Consider the following 24,132-nt stretch of genomic DNA (forward strand, 5'->3'; position numbering starts at 1 on the left):
AAAACAAAGAGTCTCCATTTGAACTAACTAAAGCAAAATGTCATGTTTGTAGACTGGATTACTAGTTATCTCAGTGTAATATGGACTCCATGTGGTTTGACAGTCTTGTGTGAAGGATTGCGTTCATACTATGCTGTATGAACTGTTAAAGCTCACAGCTGATAAATTGTCCCAGCATTTATTACCCTCATATGTCTGATTCCGTCCCATGTATCCGCCCTCCAAAACCCTCCAAAACCCCACTGTTTATACAGTTGACAAATCAATAAAGTAGTATTTCCCTTTCCTCCAAATGGTTTCCTTTACATTGGTCTGATCTTTTAATAAAGATCGAGTCTCTAGTATGAAATTCTTCCATAGAAGTAGAGCATTCGCAGATGCTCGGGAAGAGGTGTCGGGTTTTTTTTTTTTTTTTTTCTTTCTTTATTTCTTGTGATCCTTGTGCTGTCTTACATGTGTACATTTGGTAATTAATGCAGTGAAAATGAAGGTTCAGGCAACGAGACAGTACTGAAATATCAAATAAATTATTTATTTAAGACGTCATCTGTCCAACATCCTAATGTACCTTATAGGTGCTAATTGTTTCTGGCAGAGAGAAAATGATTTTAAAACTCAATAGAGAACTCATCACAGCAAATTCCTCTTTATCAGCATTTGTGATTTGGTTTAGGAACATCAAACAGCAACAGTAGAGTGAGCAGAACCAACCAAATTGGACTATAAATATGTGCACTTATAGATTCAGCCATAAGAATTTACCTGCTATATATGAATGAATTATTGCATCTACTGTAAAATAAGATTGGCGAAGGCCTGTCCTGATCAATCACGTTTGAATTTAATTTAAAGGTAATGCACTGCATAAGAGCAGAAGGTCTTTGATGATGAACAATCTGATTCAATTACTTCAAAAAACTGTAACCATACAAAGACATTAAGAGTTTAAAAATATCAATTATTATAAAGGACAGACTCATAAGGATGTTTGAAGTGGCCAGGAGAATAACGCCTGATGCTTAAAAGGAGTAAAAAACTGGTTCTGAAGTTTGTAGTGACAAAATCAATCCTACACTGTAACAACCATGAAATGCAGATGTCACATGCATGAAGGGCAATTTCTTCCTGGGTTTCAGCTAACTTCCCCAGACTGATAAAAATCTTCATAGTGACTGAAGAGAGATGATCTCATTGCTAACCATACAAATTCACCATTCACAGCTGCTGCAGGCCCTTTTTCATCACTCGCCTCTACTCTTGCTTAAAAGCCTGACAGTCTCACCTTAGACCCACCAGGTGGTTGTTAAGTGGAGCTTTTCTGAAAAACATAACCTCACATGAGTGTTATTGGTCTTAAAACAAGGAAAAATATGCGCTAATGGCGTAAAATAATCTTGTTTCAAGGTCTTTTCCAATGCCAGTAGCATTACTGTTATGATTTGGGAAGTTCATTTTCACAAGTCAATTAACTTTGAAAACAATGGGATAATTTCATCCACTTGGTTGAAAAATAAAAAGGCATGTATTTCAGATTTCTGAGTTCTGCCAAGGTCAAGTTAAAAGGTGCTCAGATTCCAGTGCATATGAACTTAATATAAAATAGAGGGAGAGTTTAATAGCAGAATATAGTTTTGGTACCTCAAACATAAACAGAAAATGTCTGATTTTCCGTACATTGGCATGTTTAATCTGCACTGAATAGTTGTACTGTAGAGGTGGAAACTTAAACTACAAAAATAAAAAAACAACCCCCTTTATCATGCTTTCTTTTAGCTGAAAAATCTGAGTCTCTCCCACTTCAAACGTGACCCCTAGAAACTGTGTTTATATACAACTAATTTGTGTTGCCACTTGCATTTCTTTAGGAGATGTAATGCTGCCTGGATGTTGTTCACTGGCAGCATTTTTTTTCTCAGTTAAGCGATGGAAAGACTGTGGTTAGGGTTAAATTTGGAAAAGAGTAAACACATCCTGTGTGCTTCAAGTCAATATTGAGTTTTTCAACATCATACCAAATTTAAAATGTGCCAAAATGTAACTGTCAAGCTGTGTTTTGAAAAAGCCAATATTAACAGGAAATCAGATATGTTCAATATTTGGCAGATTTGTTTATTAGAAGTATGTCATGATTTTGCAGCTACATTTTGTAATTTTTTTTCTGACAAATGTATTTCAGTCTTATCTCAAAACGTTTTTCTTGCAAATTAGATGCAAATAGCTTTTATTGTGGGAAGGAATGAGTTTGTTTCTTGGTAAAATGCGGACTATATTTTTTTCATGCCATCGTGTTTACATCTGGTACCTTCATCATAAACCATAGTGCTTACCCATTGGGGGGGTCAGACCCAGCTGACACTGGGTGAGGGCAGGGTCCCCAGGTTGCTAGGGCAGGGCCAACGTATGAGGGCTGCAACAGTTTAGACTCATTTTGGCCCTCCCATCCGGTATAATAGAGATAAGTAATGGAATTAAGGTTTCACTTCTTTTCCTAAAATTCACCATGTTAAACAATCATACAGGAATAACATTAGCAAAGAAGTCTGTCAGTTTCCTACTGCTGGCTTTCACCGTCACTCCCTCCTTTCCCATGTAGTCACAGCCTGCTAGTAGGGGGGGCATTGACTCAAAGGAGTCATTTGAATCCTCGTTGCTGCTGATTATAACAGAACATTTCAACACTTTGTCACATTGGCTGGTGATAAGCCCACCATGATGCAGCTGAAGACCTGAGGAAGACATCTATTCCCTTAAGGGAATAGTCCAGCATTTTTGAAAGTACGCCAGTTTATTTTTTCTTGATCTTGTGCTGTAACTTTTGAAAGATGAAATATTTGATTATGGTTAGTGCTGATTGATTTAGTGTTCACTTTCTAAAGAACTGGTGCTAAACTAGGCTAATAGAAGCTCAGCTTTAGCTGTGTTCTCACTGCACAGACATGAGATTGGTATCGATTGACTCTCAGCAAGCAAGTAAATGAGATTATTTCCCCAAAATGTCGCACTAAACCTTAAGGTTGACATAATTCACAGCTCTGGCCACACAATGTGAACAGCACAGAGGAAGACGAGCGGTGCAGTGCTCCTGCAAATGTGATTGAATTGATCACTTGGGGTAGTTTGGAGGGATTGATTAATAGAATGACAGAAGGACTGACTGTTATTTAACTCTGGATGTATGGGCAAACTGGCTGTCCTCTCCTTCTCCTCCTGTGTGGCTTAACCTCCTACTCGTGGTTGTTTTGCCAAGCGATAGAAAAATATTCCAATCTGCGAAGACCTAAATTTCGTTTAACACCTCACTCTTTCTCCCACACATATTTTAAATGAACTCCCTGGTTTTGGAGAAGTCACAGCTATTATACTGTCTGTTTTTTTCTTCTGCTGCCTGCCACAGTGAAATGATACAAATATGTTAACAACTGTAGTGTAGTGTTTGTGGAGAGTACGTCTGTAGTTCAACAGCCTGATTCATTCAGGGTTTGAGATGATAGGTGTTTTACCGAAGCTGCCATGTTTTTTCTTGTGCAGGATGTACAAAATCAGTGTGTTTGCAAGTTTCATTTGATCCCACTGTGTTGTATCCCTTCGCTATATTTTCTTTCTTTTGTTTGGTGGCATTTCTACTTAATTTACTGTTGATTATTTCTAATGTATTTACTGACTGTGAAGCACTTTGTAACTTCCTTCTGAAAAAAAAACAAAAAAAAAAACACAACACAAACAAAGATTATTATTCTCAGAGGTATTTTGTCATTGTGAGTCTAAATGTCAAATCCGTACTGCTGGAATTGGCCTAAAGTCGCCCCTCCCACAATGAAATCTCATCTCTTTTCCACATATGGTACATGGTTATTAGATTACAGTTCCCATGATTTGCTCATTGCCTGCTGTAAAATATCCAGAGCAAAATGCAGGATGAAAACAAAAAGCAGGCTGCTCATTGTTCTATAGAAAGCAGCGTGTCATGACTAGATTATAGACAACAAATTGGTGTGTTCCTATGGACAAAATCATAAAACCAGTAACTCATCTGTGTTTTAAATGTGGGTTATACTCTGTTTCCTTCCCACCATCTTTTTCTGTCTGAAGGGAGACCTAGAAAATGCCCAGGTCCATGTTATAATGCTACATTCATTCCACAATTATTTACTATAGATGTGAGCTGTCATGTTTTAAAGTATGCACATTACTATCTGTCCCCTGTATGGTTCACTTGGTGTGGCAGGTTATGGGGGTGTAAAACAGGAGTTTAAGGGCTGCTAGCCCGACCGACCACATTTATAGCTGTTCTGAACATCCACACTCAAAGTCTGGGCTCACATTTTCCAAAGAGTCTCTAATGGCATTTATTGTATTTCATTTGGCACAGTGAAGCAGTGGTGATTATGATCGCTGTCATTGTCAAGAAGGTTCTTGGCCTTTTGGTATGGCATTTGCATGTTCTCCTTGAGCCTGCGTGGCTTCTTCCTACCATTCAAAGACATGTTAGGTCAGTTGGTGACACTAAATTGTCTGTAGTGTGAGTGTGAATGTGATTGATTGTAATGATGGGACTGGTGACCTATCCAGGATGTAGCACACCTTGGACCAGCATGTGGATTGTGTGCCTCCAAAGTCTATTGTGAATTCAGAACTTGTCTGCTTGAGCCGAGTAAAGATTGATCAAAGGCTCCAGTCCGAACTGAGTCAGTGGCATCTGGAGTCTCATTCAAGAAAATACCAAAATAGCAGGCAAATTATTCCAAAAAATATATGATGACAGTGACATTCAGTGCTATTCTTCAGTCTAATTCATTATAAGCCAGGAGCCATGTAGAGAGACAGAGAGAGAAAGAGAGACAGAGACAGAGGCAGACGGAGAGATGGAAAGAGAGAGAGAGAGAGAGAGAGAGAGAGAGCATCTGGTGATGTTGGGATGATTTACTTTGGTGTGACACAGAATTATTCATCAACAGTGTATGTCGTCTGTGGCAAGACTAAATATTAGAAAAAGTGAGAAATGGGTTTAAGGATGTGCTGCTTGTTTTGTTGTGAGTCTAAAAATCATACCTAAATCCTCCTTACATAACTGCCAGCTGTTTGGAGGGTACTTCACGGGGGCTCTACTTTTTCACTCCACTGAGAGGTTTTTGTTTTGTTTTTTTTTTTCCACTTCCACTTGTTTAATTTGCTGACTATCCCAGTTTGGCCGCGGGACTTCACTCTCAGCCCACTGTTTCCCTCTGGAGAGATTATTCTTACTTAATTAATCAGTAGTGGCCCAAGAAAATCATTTTCAATCGGCACTGAGACTGTGACAGTAGATCTAAGCACCTGTCTTTTCTCAGTATGTTTGCCATGTTAAAAACAGTTAGACCAGTAACTGACATACATTGCCCTGCATGTCTAAATCTCATTTATAGCTCATTTTCTGTTATCATCTGTATTTTTTGGCTCTGGCCTAGACATCGAGGCACACCCCTTTCTGCAGTCCTAACTATCATGTTGGGATTAATTGGTTCTATTTACAACCAGGAACCAGCCATATATGACCACAGCAGCAGACCATTTTGAACTTCTGTAAAGAGACTGTCATGGACACAGTTTGTGTGAATGGGAGTTTTGGCACCGTGTCACCCCATGTCTCTGAACCAAATGTTTCCTGCCACTTCCTGACATTTTGGGAAAAGCCAGCAATCAGCAGCACATTTATCACAGTCACATCTTGCTCTTCAATGGTAAATGCCCTCTCTCTTCTATTTAGTGTGAGAGGAAGACATAGCCAAGTATGAGTCGTTGAGCCAAATCTAATACAGAAGTGAAATTTGAGATTTTCAGTGTGACATCCACAGACACTCCTGTGTCTTATATAAATACATAAAGCTCAAGTATCCTCTGCACATATATGAGGAGTAGATGGAAGATGCAGCAGTGAGGAGCTGTGGGCCTGTTCAACACGAGCCTTGTAGCTGATCAAGCGTGTCCTATCACTTTGTGTGTTTCTATGCAGGCCAGTGTGGGTGTGTTAGGCCCACATTTTGCACATAAACATGTGTGTAGAATGTGTGTGTGTGTAAATGGTGCTGAGTTGTCTCTTTGCCTTAGCTGCTCTGTGTGTTGCCTACGCTGGTGTCAGTGATGCAGTCTGTTGTAGTTTTTAAGGAGAGAAGAGAGAGAGTGAAACTCTCCTGAGGCTGATGAAGCACATGCACACACACACACGCACACACACACGTAAACACACACACACACTGTTACATACTGAAAATCTACTGCAGATATTTTTTGAGGCAAGATTTTTCCTCCACAGGCTTTCAGTTTGTCTTTACTTTTCAGGATTCATATCTTACCAGAGTGCTTTTTTACTGTGTGCATGTGTGTGTCTGTTGTGTCAAATATTATTTTTTTTTCCTTTTTTCTTTAGCCATGTCTCATGTAGTCTCTGACCTGATGCCTCAGGATTTGACCCCTGACATCTGAACCCTCACAGTTTTCATCAGACACACATACAAACACACACAAACACAAATTCATAAGTAAATTAAATTTATTAGTTACTTTTTATAATGCAAGCATTTCTTTTCCTCATCCAGTCCATTCCCCTCTCACTCTCTGTTTTTGTAACTTCCCTTCTGTATATCTCTCTGTCTTTCTCCCTCGCTCTCCTTCGGTCCAGCCTCTGCTCCTAAGCTTCGGCTCGTGCGAGGCCAATCACTGACGGAAGGGGACAAGCTGTACTTGAAGTGTGAGGCTACCGGGAGTCCCAGCCCTTCGTTCCGCTGGTACAAAGATGGACATGAGCTTCAGAAAGGCAGAGACCTCAAGATAAAGACCAACAAGTGAGTCCCTGAATATTCAGCCTTAGGTTTGGGTGACAGTGAGAAACTTGATTATTGATCAGTTTTAGAAAACAACTTTTACTTCCTAATTCCCTAACTTCCATAAAGCCCCCAACCCGGATGATGCCAACTTCTGGGTTGGCCTACAAAACGACATCATCCCCGTGGCACTCTGTGTAAAAGAAGTTGCTTTGTGTTTAGGTTTTAAGGCCGGACACGCTACTGTTCACTTCCATTGCTCTCACAGTCTCAGTAGGCAGCTGCTTTCAGCAAAAAGTTCTTTGACCAGACTTCAGTGACTAAATTCAGCTGGTGAACACAACGCAGCAGTTATGAGCTAAAGCCAAATATTCTTACACTTGTTTGACCAGAGATGCAACTCCAAACGAAAGCTAATGTTGTGTTTGTTGTACGTGTAAAATAAAAAATAAATACATTATTTTAAAAAAGCTTTGAAACTTTATGAGGTGATATATCAGTGATGATTGTAGTTCTGATATTCACATTAAAATGACAAAGTTACACAGGTAAAAGCACAGATTTTACATTTAGGTGTTTTTCTTCAATCAGTCCTCCTCCCTGCACAGTGGCTGTGAAGTGACATCATACTGAAACAGCTGCTATCAGATGAAAGCCTAGGTCCACTGTCCCTTCGCTTCGTAAAGTTCAGTAACAGTTAACATGCATTAGAATCACATAAGTTTTTTTCACAAGGATCCATCCATCCATCCATCCACCTTCTACCGCTTTTCCATTTCTGGATCACGGGGGGTGCTGGAGCCAATCACATCTCACTCTGGGTGAGGGGCGGGGTCACCCTGGACAGGTCACCAGTCCATCACAGGGCCAACACACAGAGACAGACAGAGAGCAACAACCCCTCACACTCAGACCTACAGACAGTTTAGAGTCACCAGTTAACCCAAACATGATGTCTTTGGATGGTGGGAGGAAACTGGAGTACCTGCAGGAAACCCACACAGGCACGGGGAGAACATGTTAACTCCACACAGAAAGGCCCCAGGCTGGGAACCGATGGGCCACCTTGAGGTGCTACATTCTGGGACAAAGTAGACGTACCTGCCAGGACTATGTGCTATATCAGTTTGGTATAGTTTAAATCCACACAAAAAGACAGGCAATGACAAACAATATAAATTTCAGAGAGAGGCAGAAAAACCAAATCAGCATATTTATATGTATATGTATATGTATATAAATATATTTATATATGTATATGTATATTTATTTATATATATATATATATATATATATATATATATATATATATATATAATAAAATGCATAATATTACAGAAAATAATATAACATAAAAAATAATACAATATAAACCTCAGATGAAACATCATCGGTGGATTCTGTGTCTCAGTTCTAAGATAAGAGATTGGTTCTAGGGAGTGTTTTTGTGTGTTATAGAGCAATTTGTGACCTTAAATGTGCACAGTGAAAACTGTCTGTCAATGTAAGAATGTTCACAAGGTTTGACAGCACATGGTGTGTTTTATTTGCTCTGATATAGACCACCTGGTAATAAAATCTCACCATTTATGTGCAACCAACCGTTTAATGTATTGACATGCTGAAAACATTCAAAATTATAAATCACCCTCTTTTACAGTAGGTCTACAAAATAAATGAAACTCAGCTAATAAACGGTGGTTCCAGTTTATTTTCTGATTGAATGTCTTTGTCCAATTTTGGTGCTATTGTGGCCTATTTTTAAGCATCTATCCTTTGCTTTTCCAAAGTCCTCAGTTTTTAAGAATAGTAAATCACCTAACAATCCTGATATTATTTGTATGTTAGCTTTAGTAAAACTTTGTACATAGCATTGAATTGTGTCTTGCTGAGAGACTGGAGGTAAAACTTTCCATTTCATTTCCAGTCATAGATGACTGCTGTTTTTTCTTTTTTTCCCATGAAAAAATAGTAACTGACAGCACCTTTTTATCTGCTCTGTATCCTCCTCTCCTCTCCTCTCCTCTCTCGCCTTCTCTTCCTCTCTCCCAATTTCACTGAAGAAAAAACTCAAAGGTGCAGATCAGTCGTGTCCGTGTTGAAGACTCTGGCAATTATACCTGTGTGGCTGAAAACTCACTGGGACAAGAAAATGCCACGAGTATAATCAGCGTGCAGATCTGTGAGAAATGACACATCTATCTATCTATCTATCTATCTATCTATCTATCTATCTATCTATCTATCTATCTATCTATCTATCTATCTATCTATCTATCTATCTATCTATCTATCTATCTATCTATCTATCTATCTATCTATCTATCTATCTATCTATCTATCTATCTATCTATCTATCTATCTATCTATCTATCTATCTATCTATCTATCTATCTATCTATCTATCTATCTATCTATCTATCTATCTGACTGTCAATCCACTTTTCTGTCTGCCTGTTAATGGTCACAAAAGTGATGATACTAATCAAGATGATTGTATTATTGTACTGTTTTATACCTTAAAAGCTGACACTTGAATCCAGTGTTTTTTGTCCACCTCCTAAGACCCCCTGGGTGTCTCCTTTTGTATTGGCTAATAAAATTTGATCACCCTGTTTTAGCAAAGACATGAGAGTTTTTACAGTGTTACATTCAGTGGTTTGGCTTTTACACAAAAATTTGACAGCACACCTGCAGAGCCCTTTTCAGAATTAAAAAGCCAGGATAGAATAATGTGTTTATTATAAATCTGTTCAGATAAAATATGTTTATACTTAAAGATATAAAAACCCAGAGAGAGTCCAGATAAGAAAAACTGTGGTAGTATTTGCAAAACACAAAAGATGAATGAAGACAGAATAATTAATGCTATTGCTTATAAATAAATGTTGAAATTTTGAAAGGAAAAAGAAAGAGGTGAGGTGTTTGGGTGTTAGCAGATGTATATGACTGGACCTGCCTCGTTCCACTCACCAAACCAGGAGCTGTACAAAGTGCAGGAAAGGGACTCATGCTGCTCAAACAGTAGAAAGATTTGTCACACCAACCTCTTTCAAATTCACTGAAGAGGTTTGAAAAGTCTGTGGTACTGGCAAAATATCTTCTGTAGCTGCCATTGCACTTTTATCTGACATTTGAACACTTTGTTATTTTAAACAAGGAGGTAACAGCCTTGTCCGTCTCTCTCTCCCGCTCTCTGTCTGTTCGTCTGCCTGTCTCACTATCTCTCCTCCCTGTAGTGACCACCACTACACCATCTCCGGGTGTGAGTCACGCGAGGCGCTGCAATGACTCGGAAAAGGCCCACTGCGTCAACGGAGGGGACTGTTACTTCATACATGGTATTAACCAGCTGTCCTGCAAGTAAGTTGGTTGCTCAGTCAGCCCCAGTCCCCTCGGTCATCACTTTACTCACTCCCCCGTCTCTCTCTGCATCTCACTCTCTATGTGTCGCCCGTCACTGCTCTACCTTGTCTTCTGTTCCCTCGTTGTACCACCTCATAAGAAGCAGGGTCCAAAAGTCTGAGACCGCTTTCCCAAACCAATGGTCACTGTATAAGACATTGAGACATTCAAAAAATGTTGTGTCCTGCTGCAAGAGGATCATTGTAGTTTACATGTCAGGGAGGGTTGCCTGCAATACCTTTCAGTAAGAGAGGAAAACTGGTGGGATCATTTTCACCTCCTAGCATTATGTGAGTAAAACCCAATGGAGATGAATATGGGAGGATTTAAAGCTGTTATGGTCAACAATATACAGTGTGGTCTAAAAACAAAAAAGCCTGAGACCGCCTTGGCCCCTCAGATGGGACAGCAGGGATATGCTAGTTCTGCTTTTGCTTGTAGTGTGCTCAGAAATGTTTCTGAGCACAGTGTTGCTCATAGGAACAGCACTGACATGAAAAGTTGAACAGGATGTCCTGCTGACATCGTACATAAACTGCTGTCTCTGTTGGCATGTGACCATAAAACATTGTGCCCGCTGAGGGTGTTCAGGGAGACAAAGTGGACAGAGAACTGAAGACAGGTCATAGGTCATAAGTGTACAGTGATTCCGATTTTTATTATTCCCTTTTTCTCAACTTAATTCTGCATGATCTATTATTTTCCTCTTTTGGTAGCTACAGTTGTCAGAAACAATAATAACTAAATGTGCTAATCTAAAATCACCTATCTGGCATCAGATACATTTTAGCATTCAGTTAATAGTCTCGTAATAAAAATTACTGTTACATAACTTATATAAGTTGGACTTAGTTAATTATTTAATTAATTCAGCCATTAGTTGTATAAGTGAAGGGTCAACATGAGAGAAGCTGGTTTCCTCTTGGATTATTGGCCATTACTTTACTACTCTGTCAGCTGTGTAGTTGACAGTGTGGAGACAACATGAGGAACCTAAATGAACATCAAACTGCTTGTCAAAGGTGGGATGACATAAGCCTGAAGCCTCGTCTATCTGACAGTGTTCAATGAAAATAACTTCCACAGGAAGTTTTAGTATTTATTCCTTGTTATTTCAGGCATTTTGGACTTCCTATGTAAGATATGACAAAGTGAGAGGATAACGTAGCCTTCAAAGTGCAAATGACAGCGCCTCCATTTAGCTTTTTCTATTGAAGCTTTAAGAGGTGAACAAGATCAGCTCCTCCACTACAACTGCTTCAGGGAATTGAACCAAAATTAATCCAGTCTCTTGGCCACATTTCTGACCTGCCAGCTGGCCTTTGGAGAGATTTCACAGACCCACATACCCAAATTGTTTTCACTTTTGACCTTAATCTATTGACAAATTAACATAGAACAATTTTTTCCATGTTCAGCAGATGCTTTGCCTCAGTGTGGGGATAGTGTCAGTAAAATATTAACAGCTTAGACCTTTTTCCTCAGCTTTGTCTTTTCACATATATATATATATATATATATATAAAGTATATGATGACATTATAATGAATATTCTAATATGAAAAAAAAAAAATATATATATATATAATAGAAAAGCCTGTAGCATCTTTACAACGATGGTAAAGGTGGAAATGATAACATATCAGAAATGATTTAGTATTATAGCCTTTCTTTGGTACGTGTGAAATGCTACAGTACAGATTTACACTCATTGCAGTGTTTTAAATACAAACTGCGTTTGTCACCAAAGATTTAATTTAACCTGAGCTGTGAAAAAGTATTTTCTTTTTTCTAAACCAGAGATTTTGATCCTCCACTTCCATCTTTCCATACGCACTGGATCATTTTATAGCGGTGTAACAAAATGCCTCTCCTGACAGTGTGGCTAGCAGGTGGTGTGTACAGTCAAACATGATCAAGAGCTTTGTTGTTATTCTTCCTTTACAATTGGATGTATCTCCTGTATCTCCTTTGGTGTCTGCTCGGGAGCTGAACTCTTGTTTCTTCATTTCCATGTCTTTCTGTCTCTCGACAGTTCTACCTCTTACCCCCCCCCCCCCCCCCCCCCCCTCTCTCTCTCTGTCCCCCTCCCCATGACTCTCTCTATCTCTCATCTGATATACCTTCCGGTCATTGCTGAAGGATAAATCAGGATTTTTTTTCATGGTGCTGACAAGCAGAAAACTTTGTTTGAGAGGCTGCATGCAGACATTACAAGCTGCGTGTGTTGAAATTTAGGGCTACAAACTGTTCAGGATTGAACAACTTTATCTGCATGATTGTTCTATATATGAACACACTGGATGTTTAAACAAGCTATGGTAAACTAGCAAGGTAGCAACAGAGTCGTTTCTAGAGTTACTGTAGCTTCTCAGTTTTGTCATCCTTTGTTGGCCTGTCTGTTGGAGCCGGTGGATAACAGGATGTAAATAAGACTGCTGTCTGTAGACTGTCTGCGCTGCTTGTTCACTCCTGAGATATGTAGACCTCTGCTCTCTCTCTCTCTCACACACACAGACACGCTCACAAATCTGCACTACAGCTACAAATCAGTTCTCGACATGTCATTGTCAGGCAGAAATAATTGTTAATATCCCTGAAATTTGAGGTGGTGTTTGCAAGCTCTTTTTTGCTGCCCAAGGAAACATATAATCGCCTCTTCCCTAAAGGGAAAAATAATGCTGTGCTGCAAAATGGAGTCTGTAGGTTGAAGTGGAGGACAGGAGGCACCCTGGTTAAAACACAGTGTGAAGGTTAAAGTGGAAATCAGTGCATGCAAGCATTGCCCTTAGTGAGCGATCGGCACTTTAAAGCTTAATGTGTCTTACTTACTCGTTGTTCCTCTCAACCTGTGTTACAGTTGTCTGTGTAGAGTTGCAGATAGCTCCTCTGATTAAAAAGAACTTTGCTGATAAACTCCCATCTGGCCATTAGCAGAAAACATTAGCCCCTGTATTCCCAGCTATCGGATGAAAATGCCGAATTTGCCTTCATGGATCAATAAAGTTCATCTAATCTAATCTACAAAATGCCAAGAGTTCAGAATTGTATTGATGTCTGAACATAATGCTATCCATTTTTTTTTTAATCTTCATTTTGATGAGTCTTTGTATAATGAATATAACAAAATGTATCACAGACTTTGTTTTCATTTAGACATTTGGAACAAAAGGTGTGCTGGCTTTTTCTAACCCCGTGCTTGTTCTCAGGCCTGTGAGAACAGTACAGTTGGGAAACAAAAGGGAAAGCGAACACGAGGAGATTAAGGAGGGGTGGAGGGAAGCAGAGACAGTGAGAGAGAAAGGGAAGAGGCAGAAGAGAAAAGAAATAAATACAGTAAAAGCTATGTTGGAATAGGGCAGCTTCTGCTCCGAGTGTCTCCCACCTCTCCCTCTCTCTGCTCTATTTATAACTCTATGGGAAATTGCTGAGTGGGCTCTTCTGAGGGTTTTTGCTGTAATTGATTCAAAATGCAAGTTGTCTCTTCAGTGGTGAGAAAGAGGAGAAAAGGATACCCAGTCAGTTATGTGGACGGTATTCGGATGAGGGGAAGATGATGGCCCTCACATTTTAAACTAGACAAATTTGTTGATCAGTTACTAAATCACTGTAATAAATAGAGTGCTGTTGTTATGAGGGCTCAGGGCTTCTGTTATACTATAATGACTGTAACGGGGCCACACCCATAATATCATACTACTGCACTTCATCAATTGTTGTGATTCATTGGCAGTATAATGTCCTCTGTGGTTGGCTCAGGCTTTACTATTACATGCCTATTTTTCATGTGACTGCAGCAAAAGCTAATCTATAATCAACTATAGCAGTTAAAAGGACAAACACCTGGCTGAGTAGAAGCCACAACACCCATTATAATACACAATTCAAGATAAGTCAGAATTTGCATTCTTTTATTTTCACAAAATAGGTTCTGTTGTGTTTCATTTAAAGCGCTGATGAGCATTTACAGAAGGACATCATCAACAGCACCTGCCACAAGAAAGCACCCAGAGTGCCAGTATTTTGGACCATGTATGTGAATCAGTTTTCAAGTTGCTGTGATGCCTTGAGGAGTCTTGCTTGTTAGTTTCAGTGTTGTGAGTTTGATGCCTAATGCCAGAACATGAATCATATTCAGCCGGTGGTATCACTGACAGCTCGCCACCCATCCAGAAACAAAACACCACACTGCAGCTTTTGGCAGGAGCTAATTCTTTAAGACCTACTTGATATATAAAGGTTTTTTGTATTTGCAAAAAGTCTGTGATGGGTAAGAGGCAAAAACACTGCAGCACTCAGTGAAACTGCTGCATGTGCATGACTAATCAGGTCAAACAATTTTGATCCTGCTGGATTACTTCACCTCCAACGTCAAGCAACTTTAACCATAAATACAATGACCTCTAGAAGACATGTTCAAAGACATTATGGTTACTTACTGACATGTCGGTTGGTGTATCCAGCACAGCTGTAGCTCCACACTGCATCATTTTGAAGTCATAAATGTTTCAGAATATATCCACATGCCTGAAGAGGCTGTGTCACGTATATATATATATATATATATATATATATATATATATATATATATATATATATTGTTTGTCGTGTCCACCTTCTAATTTTAGTGAGATATTTCATTTAGCTGATTATTCAGTACAAGTATTTTTAAGTTACATTGAAGCTTCTCTAATCAATTTTATTTATTTATTTATTTTTTACATTAGCAGTGGATCAAGTGTGTAATGTCAATGGAGACGAACCCTCAGGGATCCATCACCTTACTCTGCAGTTTCATCAGAGCATCACAGTTTCTTTAAGCTCATTGATTCATGGCCTGAAACTTGTGTTATTGTTGTTTTAGTTCAGTCTCACAGCTGTCCTCATCTGAATTTTCAAAACAGAGAAACACTGATGAAACTCATATATATGACCTGCCCGCACCTGAACAGAGGTCAGCTGAAGTTAGGAATTAGCTGGTGGGAAAAATGTAGCTTGTAAGAGCTAAAGAAATGAATAATGCTCTTAGAGTTGGCTAAGACCAAACCAGAGCTAAAAAGAAAAGGGAATAGGTGACATTTTCCAAGTTCCCAAAAACACAGCTAAAAGCTAAAAGCTGCTGTTGCTCTGTGTCTGCTGAATATACAAAGGAGTGATGTTTATCACATTAGCCTCAAAAGGTAATAATATGTTTTCTGTTGACAGCCTGTTGTGCTGCTTCTACTTTGGCATTTTTTGTTTTGTTTTGTTTTATGGATTAAGGCATAAAAAAAAAAAAAAACTTTGAGAAACACAACTAATTCACACATTGTCAAACACTTCCATCATGATATCATACATATTTTCAGAAAAAATGTATATAATGAGTGCTCCATAACCCGGCACACACACCAGTGTTCTCTCCTTTTACTTTGCTTATTGCCTTGCCTGTGCATTGTGTGGGACAACATCATTTGTGAAAATAGTTTTTTATACTGAAAATCAAAATAATGGATGTCAATTATAAATCGGATGTACTTCAATGTTTATCTTGACTTTACTTTATTAATTCATCATGTTTTGAATTAGAGGTTTGGAATAGATGCAATGAATGAGGGTTTGTGATATATTATGACACATTTGTTAGTGTGTGTATGTTTATGTCCCTGTGTGCATCTCTGTTTGTGTATGAGAGGGGTTAGAGGCTAACAACTGTACATTTGACCCCTCCTTCTTCCTGCCCCACCATCCCTTGACCCTCATGACTGTGTTGATGTCTTAACTGTAGAAGTGATGTCATATTGATGGCGGTGACGTCACGGTATGCAGGTCATCTCTCTCTCTCTCGCTCTCTCTCTGTAGTTGGTGGATTGTGCTATTTCTAATCCCTCATCTCTCTGCTCTCTTGTGTCTCCCTCCTTCCCTTCCTTTCTCTCCCCCTTCTCTATCTGTCTTTGTGTATTTCTCCTCCTCCTCCTCCTCTTGTGTTTTATCCTCTCTCTTCCCTCTGTATCTTTAACCCTTTAACCCACCCACCCCCCTTTTTGCCCCCTCTGTGTCTTGTTTTCCCTCCATCAGGTGTCCCAATGACTATACGGGGGACCGCTGTCAAAACTCCGTCATGGCCGGTTTCTACAGTATGTCCATTTGCTCTTGTCTGTCTCCTTCCCACTGAAATACTGCATGGTACATTGGAGGGGCTGGATGGAGAGAGCAGTGAGTGTGTGTTTGTGTTTGTGTGTGTGTGTGTGTGTGTGTGTGTGTGTGTGTGTGTGTGTGTGTGTGTGTGTGTGTGTGTGTGTGTGTGTGTGTGTGTGTGTGCAAACCAGCTCTTCTGTTTCATGGAAGTTAAGGTGTGTATAATCAAGTGTGAGTTTGCATGCCTCTGTGTCCACCCCTTCCTCCTCTCCTGTCTCCCCTGGTTCCTCTGCGGTGCCCCCTGGTAACCACAAACAACAAATTTTGATGTTTTCTAATTTACACACAAGATGTTTTTTCCCAGTTGCTCATCATTGAAATGCTGTGGCCTAGAAAGCTGCTAAATTAGCCCCATAATTGACGATTCAACAGTAAGCACCACGTTCCTATGATGTGTCTGCTCTAAAATCCTGCATTTTTAAGATATAAACCGCCTACAAAATACTTCTCTTCAAGGTTGATCCAGTAAAGGGTTTAAAGAGAAACAGAGGAGACAGAGAATAAACACAAGCAATACAGGAGGTTAAACTTATGTGATTTTATTGCAACATTTTGTCACTTTGTGTATGGTCCATCGGTGCTGTTTAGTTTTCCAGCTGTGAAAACGCAAAACTCTGTAGATAGAAACTATTAATAGAAGGTTGTAAGACCTTACTCTGTACTCTGGCCGTCCTTAACAGAGAGGAAAAAAAAAGATTTTATTTCTTGTAAAAGGAGCAGGACTGACAATTTAGACGGCTTTAGATGGAGAACAATATGAGACATTGTTTATAACAACCATCAGTTTTTACCAGAAGCTACAGATCGGCCAAAATCCTGATAATTTGGCAAGTGAATAAGAGTTTGATTTAGAGTTAGAATATGCTCAACAATTGTAGTCATAAAAAGATTTGAAAGCATTACTCATGGCTGCGAAATGGGTTCTCATTCAGTGAACTAAGATATCAGGTAAACCGTACTGTGGTGACTGTGATAACCTGTTGTTTCCACTCTAAGCATCCATGGACCATGCGAACAGTACTTTCATTATGGCATATAGCTAAATGCTGCTTGAAATGTTGAAGGTTGACCTCCAATGTGTCCAAAAATGATGTTGCATGTTTCGTTTCTCATCACAGTATGATGGTATTCAAGGAATAGTTTGACATTTTTATGGCATGAACAAAAATGCGAGTATGTTATGCCAGTGTATGTTGGCTGGAGAAATTGAGAAACTGCCTGGCTCCTTAAAAGTTATCTTTGCTATTTTGAAAAAGAAAAATAAATAAATAAATAATAATAATAATAAAATAAATTATCGTGTCAAAGACACAATTCTTGGTTTAATGGGAGTAAAATGTGCTGAACTGTTGATTGGATTCTTGTCAGCATACTACTGTTGGCAAATATTAAAAGTTACAAGGCAAACCCTCAGCGCCTGTTGAAAATTAGACAACTCAACAATTTGCAAACCTTTATTATTATAACGCTACAAGTTGTTACACCTAAGGCTATCACTACACAATCTGAGTCACAACACAATTTGAGTTGGGCGTGTGCTAGCTAGTTGACTTGCAAGCTGACCTGCTGGATTAATCCGTACATGGTAAAACATTATAAAGTCCTGAGTGTGAGAGAACTAAGAGAGAAATTTTATTATCTATCAGACTCAACGACAGTTCCAACTCAGATCATGTGGTGACTCACATCATGTAGTGACCATGTTGGGACTCAGATCACGTGGTTCCACAGCTATATATGTTTGAAACATTATGTGGTGATGGAACCCAATTTCAGAATAGCTGAGGAACTCCTATAGTATGAGTCTGGCTTAAATTCATTTTATCATCTCCTGGCTGCAGTTTCATAACTTCTTAGCATACAGATGTGAGAGTAGTTAAATCTTCTCATCTAACCCCCTGTTGGAAGGCAAATGTTGATATCCCAAAATAGCCAATTATTTCTGTTACATCAATGTGATACAAATGGATCATATTTTGTAACTCTCCTGTGATACTCTGGACAACTAAAGATTTTCAGATACATAAAAATCTTGTACAATACTTAAGGCTTGGCCCTGCCGCTTTCCCTCTTAAAAACTGCTTTTTGACTCTTGAACATGTCAGTTTATGTCGAAGAAATCACAGAGAGAACACACGCAGGGCTGCGAATGACCTTTGTTCTCATGTTTTCAGGGGTGAAACACTTCTGCTTTGTACTACGTTGTCCTGTTTCGCTGTTTGTCTGTTGTGGAAGTTTCCGCATTGAATAATGTCAAATTTAAACCAAGGCTGTGTTTTGTATCACAAACTATCATACTGTATGTAATGTCTTCTTATTTTTGACCCCACCATCAAGCCTTGTCCACATGCTGAAATCTGTCTGTTGTGCTTTTATTTTGCTTTGTGATGCTCTTTCAGTCAGCTGAAGGAACACCTTCTGTTGTTCTCAGTCTCTGTTGGTTTGTCACTGCCTGCTTTTCTACTGGTGCCAGCATAAAGCACTGTCACAATGTAGAGCAGCTCAGGTTAGGGTGGACAGGAGATTGGCTGACTTTTCCTCTTTTTACAGTCAGTAATGCATGCAAAGCTATGGAAATTGGGAATGCTGACATGATTTCTCTGTAAATCATATGAGAGGTTATAATAGCAGTACACAGCAATAGTTAGACAAAGTGCTATACGAGAGGTATGCTGTAATCGATACAAAGGCACACAGTTGCCATTAGTCAAACGGGTTACAGCACCCACCCCCATTTGCTGTGCCAGCCTCATTGACTGTACTGTGTTTTTATGTTGGAAAGTAACTCAGTGCTTTTTATCTTTTGTTTTCTTGTTTTTTCTTTTCTTTTGTCCTGTTTTTTTTTTTTTTTCTTTAATTTTGTATTTCTGTCCAACATTGTTTACTCCAGAAATGAGGTCTAGTAAATATAGCAGTAAGTGATGTGGCTTCTTTGTCTTGCTGTCTTTGTCCGTCTGTCTCTGTCTGTGCATGCCTTTTCTTCCTGCTGGCTTCTCTTTCCTTCCGCCTTTGGTTCATTTTCTCCCTTCGCTTTTGATTTTGTTTGAGTTCCTTTTTTTTTTTTTTTTTTTTCTTTTCATTTCTTGGGGTCACAGAGCTGAGGCTGTCTGAATTGTCTGTCTGTTACTGGACGGTACACATGTCAATCAGTATGACAGCACGAATTAACTTATATCCTGGTTCACCCTATACAGGACATGAAAATAATATATCTGCGCCAAAGTGGACATTACATCTGACCCTTATCTGTCTCTTTCCTTTTTACCAACAACTTTCTGCACTGGCAGAGCTTCTCAGAATTGAATTTATGGGTATGGAACATTATTATTCATTTTGCTGTGCTTAAAGAGTTTGCCAAGATCCTCTCACAGTCACACATTATTGTACCATCTTCTTTCTAAAACCAACAACAAGGTCTGTCTCAACCTGTCCCTCTTTTTCTTGTGCCCACTAACCTGGTTTCAAGACATGTAACCTCCCTTCTTTGCATGCACTCGTCCTATAGTCCAACAAATCTTGAAAAGAAGCCACTGAAGAAAGAGACAAATTAACTGGGAAGGATATGTTAATAAACCAAAGTGCAGAGGCAACTTAAAATAATGAAGAGTCTTAATATGAATCAGAATATGACAAAGAGAAAAAGCTACCTACTTTGTCCAAAAAGTCAAACTATGTTTCACATCATCGATAAATACAGTTTACCTGGCCTCTCCTCTGGGCTTTGGCAATGTTCATATCGGTTTCAGAAGCCTGTCAGATAAAAACATGAAAGCTGCGAATATTTTCATAAAGTGTTGCCAAAAGCCAGCAAAAGGCCTGACCACATAGTCAGTCCTTATTATTCTGCCCATGATTGACTCAATGTCAGAGTCAAGAGCTCGCCTGTCCTAAATCACTATTGCTCTCGGCTGCACTGTGCCAGCGAGCTCGCCTTCCCATTTCCCTTTGCCTTTCTGTATCAGTACCCTGTGACACACACACAATGCCAGGCCTAGGCTCTCGTAGGCTTGTCAATCCCTACAGAGGCCCTTTATTTAGAAACTCCCCCATCCTGCGCCTCCCCCCTTCCTCTTCCTCCTTTCAGCGGCGTGTCTAGACCTTTTTAGGGGAGGGAGAGGGGGAAAGGTGAGCTGATGAATTAGGTAAAGAGGACAATGTTTGAATTACCTGCTACTGCAACCAACTGATTTTGGAAATTATATATTTAAAAAAAAAAATCTGCTGTCTGTTTTCCTGTCTTCAACAGATACATAGTATCTAGTGAGCATAGTTTTCCCCACGGGTTGCTCACAGGCACAGCTGTGCAGTAAATAGTTTCAGCTTTAGTTCAAACTGAGAGCAAATATTGGAACTAAAACTAACAAATTATTTGTGTTTAAGAGACTATATGACTTTGAAAAGCATTTGTTACCCTGCAGGGACTTTAATTTAGCCATAACTAACAATCCAAGGGCCTCTATAATCCAGTTTTAGTTGATAAGGGGACAAAGGATTAGTCAGTCTTTGGTTCATGGGGACTGCTGTCTCCCTGTGACTTCTTCCTGGACACGCCCCTGGTCCCTTCTCAGTCCCCGTCCTTTCCCTTTGTCTACATGTGTCCTCCTGCTCCTCCTTCCTCGCCACTTTGCTTTTTCTTCTTTTACTCTCTCCCTCTTCCCCACTTGTTCTGTTTGTTGCTTCCTCTGTCATTGTGTCGTTGCACCTGCAATTTTGACACAGTGTTACACCACAGGAGGCCCCGAGATCTGAATTAATGTAAGTGAGGAAGTATTCACGCAGCATTGCCACAGACCTATTAAAGCATCATCAGATGAATGTAGTGCAGTGTCATCTACCCCAAATTGATTTGGCCCGAATGTTATAGCCTAATACAAAATGTATTTGAAGTGTTTTATATATATAAATCAAATCAATCAATTACATAAAAGTTGTATGGTTTGCAAAACTTAAAAATTATTAGCTTTGTAAAAATTATTTTATGCTGTCAACTAGTAACTTCATAAAGAAAATGAAGCTCTCTTCAGAAGGCATACGATAATCTGTTATGTTATAATGACTACCATAGCAAGAAAATATTGAAGAAATTGCAGAAAAAACCTAAAAATTGCCCCTTTGAAAAGTAAGAGAAGTGGTTACTATGCTGATTTTTTTATTTTTTTTTGCAGTCTAATTTCTAGTCTTGCTATCGGGAATTGTAGGTTTCCTGTAAGACACAGTCCACTGTCCAGACAGGACAGCAAAACACAGATTTTCAGCTTCGAGATAAATTACTAATAAAATTATATTAAAAACAAAGAAATCCTCACTTTCAGAAGGAGGGAATTAAGTCATTTCTGTTGGAAAAATCCACGTCAACTTTAGTAATGAAACTAAAGTAGACAACTGTCAATATGGCAGGTTGATCACATTCAGAAAGTTGAAACTATAAGGACATGTTAAGGCAAAAACAGGTTGCTGTATTTTTCTCAAATTAAAACTCAAAATGTAAAATAAAGTTTTGTGCATTTTTCCTGATATTTATCTTATATATATAGTACTCTTAAGCCACTGTGGTGTTAACACTTTGGAAAATGATTTGTTTCTCTTTCGTTCATCTTAGTGACTTGTCTTTTTTCCATCCATACTGGCATGATGCATTCAGATCCCAGGGAGAGCCATCTGTAGCATTATATCCCCATGACCATTATAGATACTCTGGTGTAGGTACTACAGGGAGTTCATGTCAGGATGCAGGTTTATGTCTTTGCTTTTCATCACTATAGTAAGAAGTTTGTACAGTTACTCCTTGTAGTAGCACTGTGTGAGTGTAGTAGATTTCAATTTGGAAGACGCAACATGATAGAGTAGGCGATAGGACGGCAACAGATAATAGTGAGAACACTGTTTCACCAGTTACCATTAATGGAGACGCACTCATGCTGTGTATGTGTGTGTGGGTTTTTTTTTTTTTCTTTTTTTCTTTTTTGTGTTTACTGTGTGTATGCATTACATGAATGTATGTGTGTGTGCATGTAAACATGTGTGTGTTGTATGTATGTGTACGTGTTTCCCTCCACAGAGGCTGAGGAGCTCTACCAGAGGCGGGTGCTGACGATCACAGGCATCTGTGTGGCGTTGTTGGTGGTTGGCATCGTTTGTGTGGTGGCCTACTGCAAAACCAAGTACGTGTCTTTGAAGAACAACAAATAACCCCCTCATACATGTATTACAAAGGGCACCACACTGGTTAGCACCGTTGCCTCACAGGAAGATGGTTCTGGGTCATATTCCTGGGCCTGGGACCGGCACCTGGAGTTTTCATGTTCTCCCTGTACCTGTGTGGTCTCCCTCTGGGTAATCCAGCTCCCTCCTACAGCCCAAAGACATGCAGCTTCAGGTTAACTGACGAGTCTAAACTGCGGTAGGCCTGAATGTGAGTGTGAATGAGTGTTTGTCTCTGTATGTCTCTATGTGTGTCAGCCCTGTGATAGACTGATGACGTTTCCAGGGTGAACACCTGTAGCCTGGAACGTTAGCTGTGAGTGGCAGATGGATATCCTGAGGGACAATGAGTTGAATATGAATGAATGAATGAATGTCTTCCATATATTAAATAAATGTACGATATAACATTTATAAGAAAGTATATGTGTGTCACACACACGCACACAGTAAAAAAAAAAAATCTCTTTCCTCTCGCTCTCTCTCTCTATATATATATCTATCTATCTATCTATCTAAATAGACTAGGACAAAATGCACTCAATTGATATGTTATACACACATATGTTATTAGATGCAAAAGTAGCATTTTACTGCTGCAATTGATTGAACTTTTCTTATTTCATCAATTTAAATTTCAGTTCAGTGGTTCCCAGCCTAGGTGGCATAAGCCTTACATTGGTCAAAAATACATTTGAGATGTCTTCTGATGATTCATGAAGGGAGGAAATACTGAAAAAAAAAAATCATCTTATTTGCAAAATATTGGAAGGTTTGATCTCTTTTAACTTCTAACAGTTATTTAAAATTATATCCTTTAAGAGGTTTAGAAATTACTTTGCACTGCTGCATAATGAAAGGCCCTTGTTTGTTTTTTGTATTGTTAGTTAATCACTATTTTGGCTATGTAGAATGAATACTAAAGTATTAAATAATTTGATTCATCATTTGATATTTGATCCCAACTAATGACCATGTGACTGCAAGAGAGAGAGTGATGTAGTGCTCTGATTATTTGTGATCATAAAATGAAAAAAATCATGTGATGTGTAGATAGAGGCGCTACCAAAAGAAGTAATGAAAGCTAAATGGAAAGATACGAAAGAACAAAAAAGATGGGACCGAGTATAACAATTTGCCAAATGATATTCGTCACTTTCTGTAGATTAACACATTTTCCAGATCATGTATTGTTCCTTCATTGTCACCTCTCATCCAGGAAGCAGAGGAAGAAGATGCAGAATCACCTACACCAGAACCAAAACCAGTGTGTGGATCAACCCACCCGCATTCTGTCCAACGGACCCAACCACCCTGGACCAGGTCATGAGGAGATCCCCATGGTTGATGTGAGTCCAACCCGTAGAAACACACAGCAGGGACAGGTGCATACAGCCCTAATGTCAGGTTTATCTAATGAACCTCAAGGAAAATCCTGTCGAGTTCGCTGCCCTAAATCTTCATGCTGACATGACTCCTACAACAGGTCACTGCTGACAGAGCAGACACTTTCTCAGGCTGAACTGCTCAACAGGCAAAAATAAATAAATAA

The 24,132-nt window shown here is 39.2% G+C and overlaps 1 protein-coding gene across 1 annotated transcript in view; it reads left to right on the plus strand.

The window, feature by feature from the left end:
• The window catches only part of nrg2b (neuregulin 2b), a 46,457-nt gene that overhangs the window by 16,676 nt on the left and 5,649 nt on the right, over positions 1–24,132 (plus strand). Inside the window, exons 2-8 of the mRNA XM_029511978.1 lie at positions 6,656–6,818; positions 8,861–8,979; positions 10,037–10,160; positions 16,260–16,318; positions 19,667–19,690; positions 22,438–22,540; positions 23,800–23,929. Coding sequence (XP_029367838.1) covers positions 6,656–6,818; positions 8,861–8,979; positions 10,037–10,160; positions 16,260–16,318; positions 19,667–19,690; positions 22,438–22,540; positions 23,800–23,929 — 722 coding nt within the window. The remainder of the gene's footprint in view (positions 1–6,655; positions 6,819–8,860; positions 8,980–10,036; positions 10,161–16,259; positions 16,319–19,666; positions 19,691–22,437; positions 22,541–23,799; positions 23,930–24,132) is intronic.

The sequence above is a fragment of the Echeneis naucrates genome, chromosome 10 (genome assembly GCF_900963305.1).
Source record: "Echeneis naucrates chromosome 10, fEcheNa1.1, whole genome shotgun sequence".
Taxonomy (NCBI): domain Eukaryota; kingdom Metazoa; phylum Chordata; class Actinopteri; order Carangiformes; family Echeneidae; genus Echeneis; species Echeneis naucrates.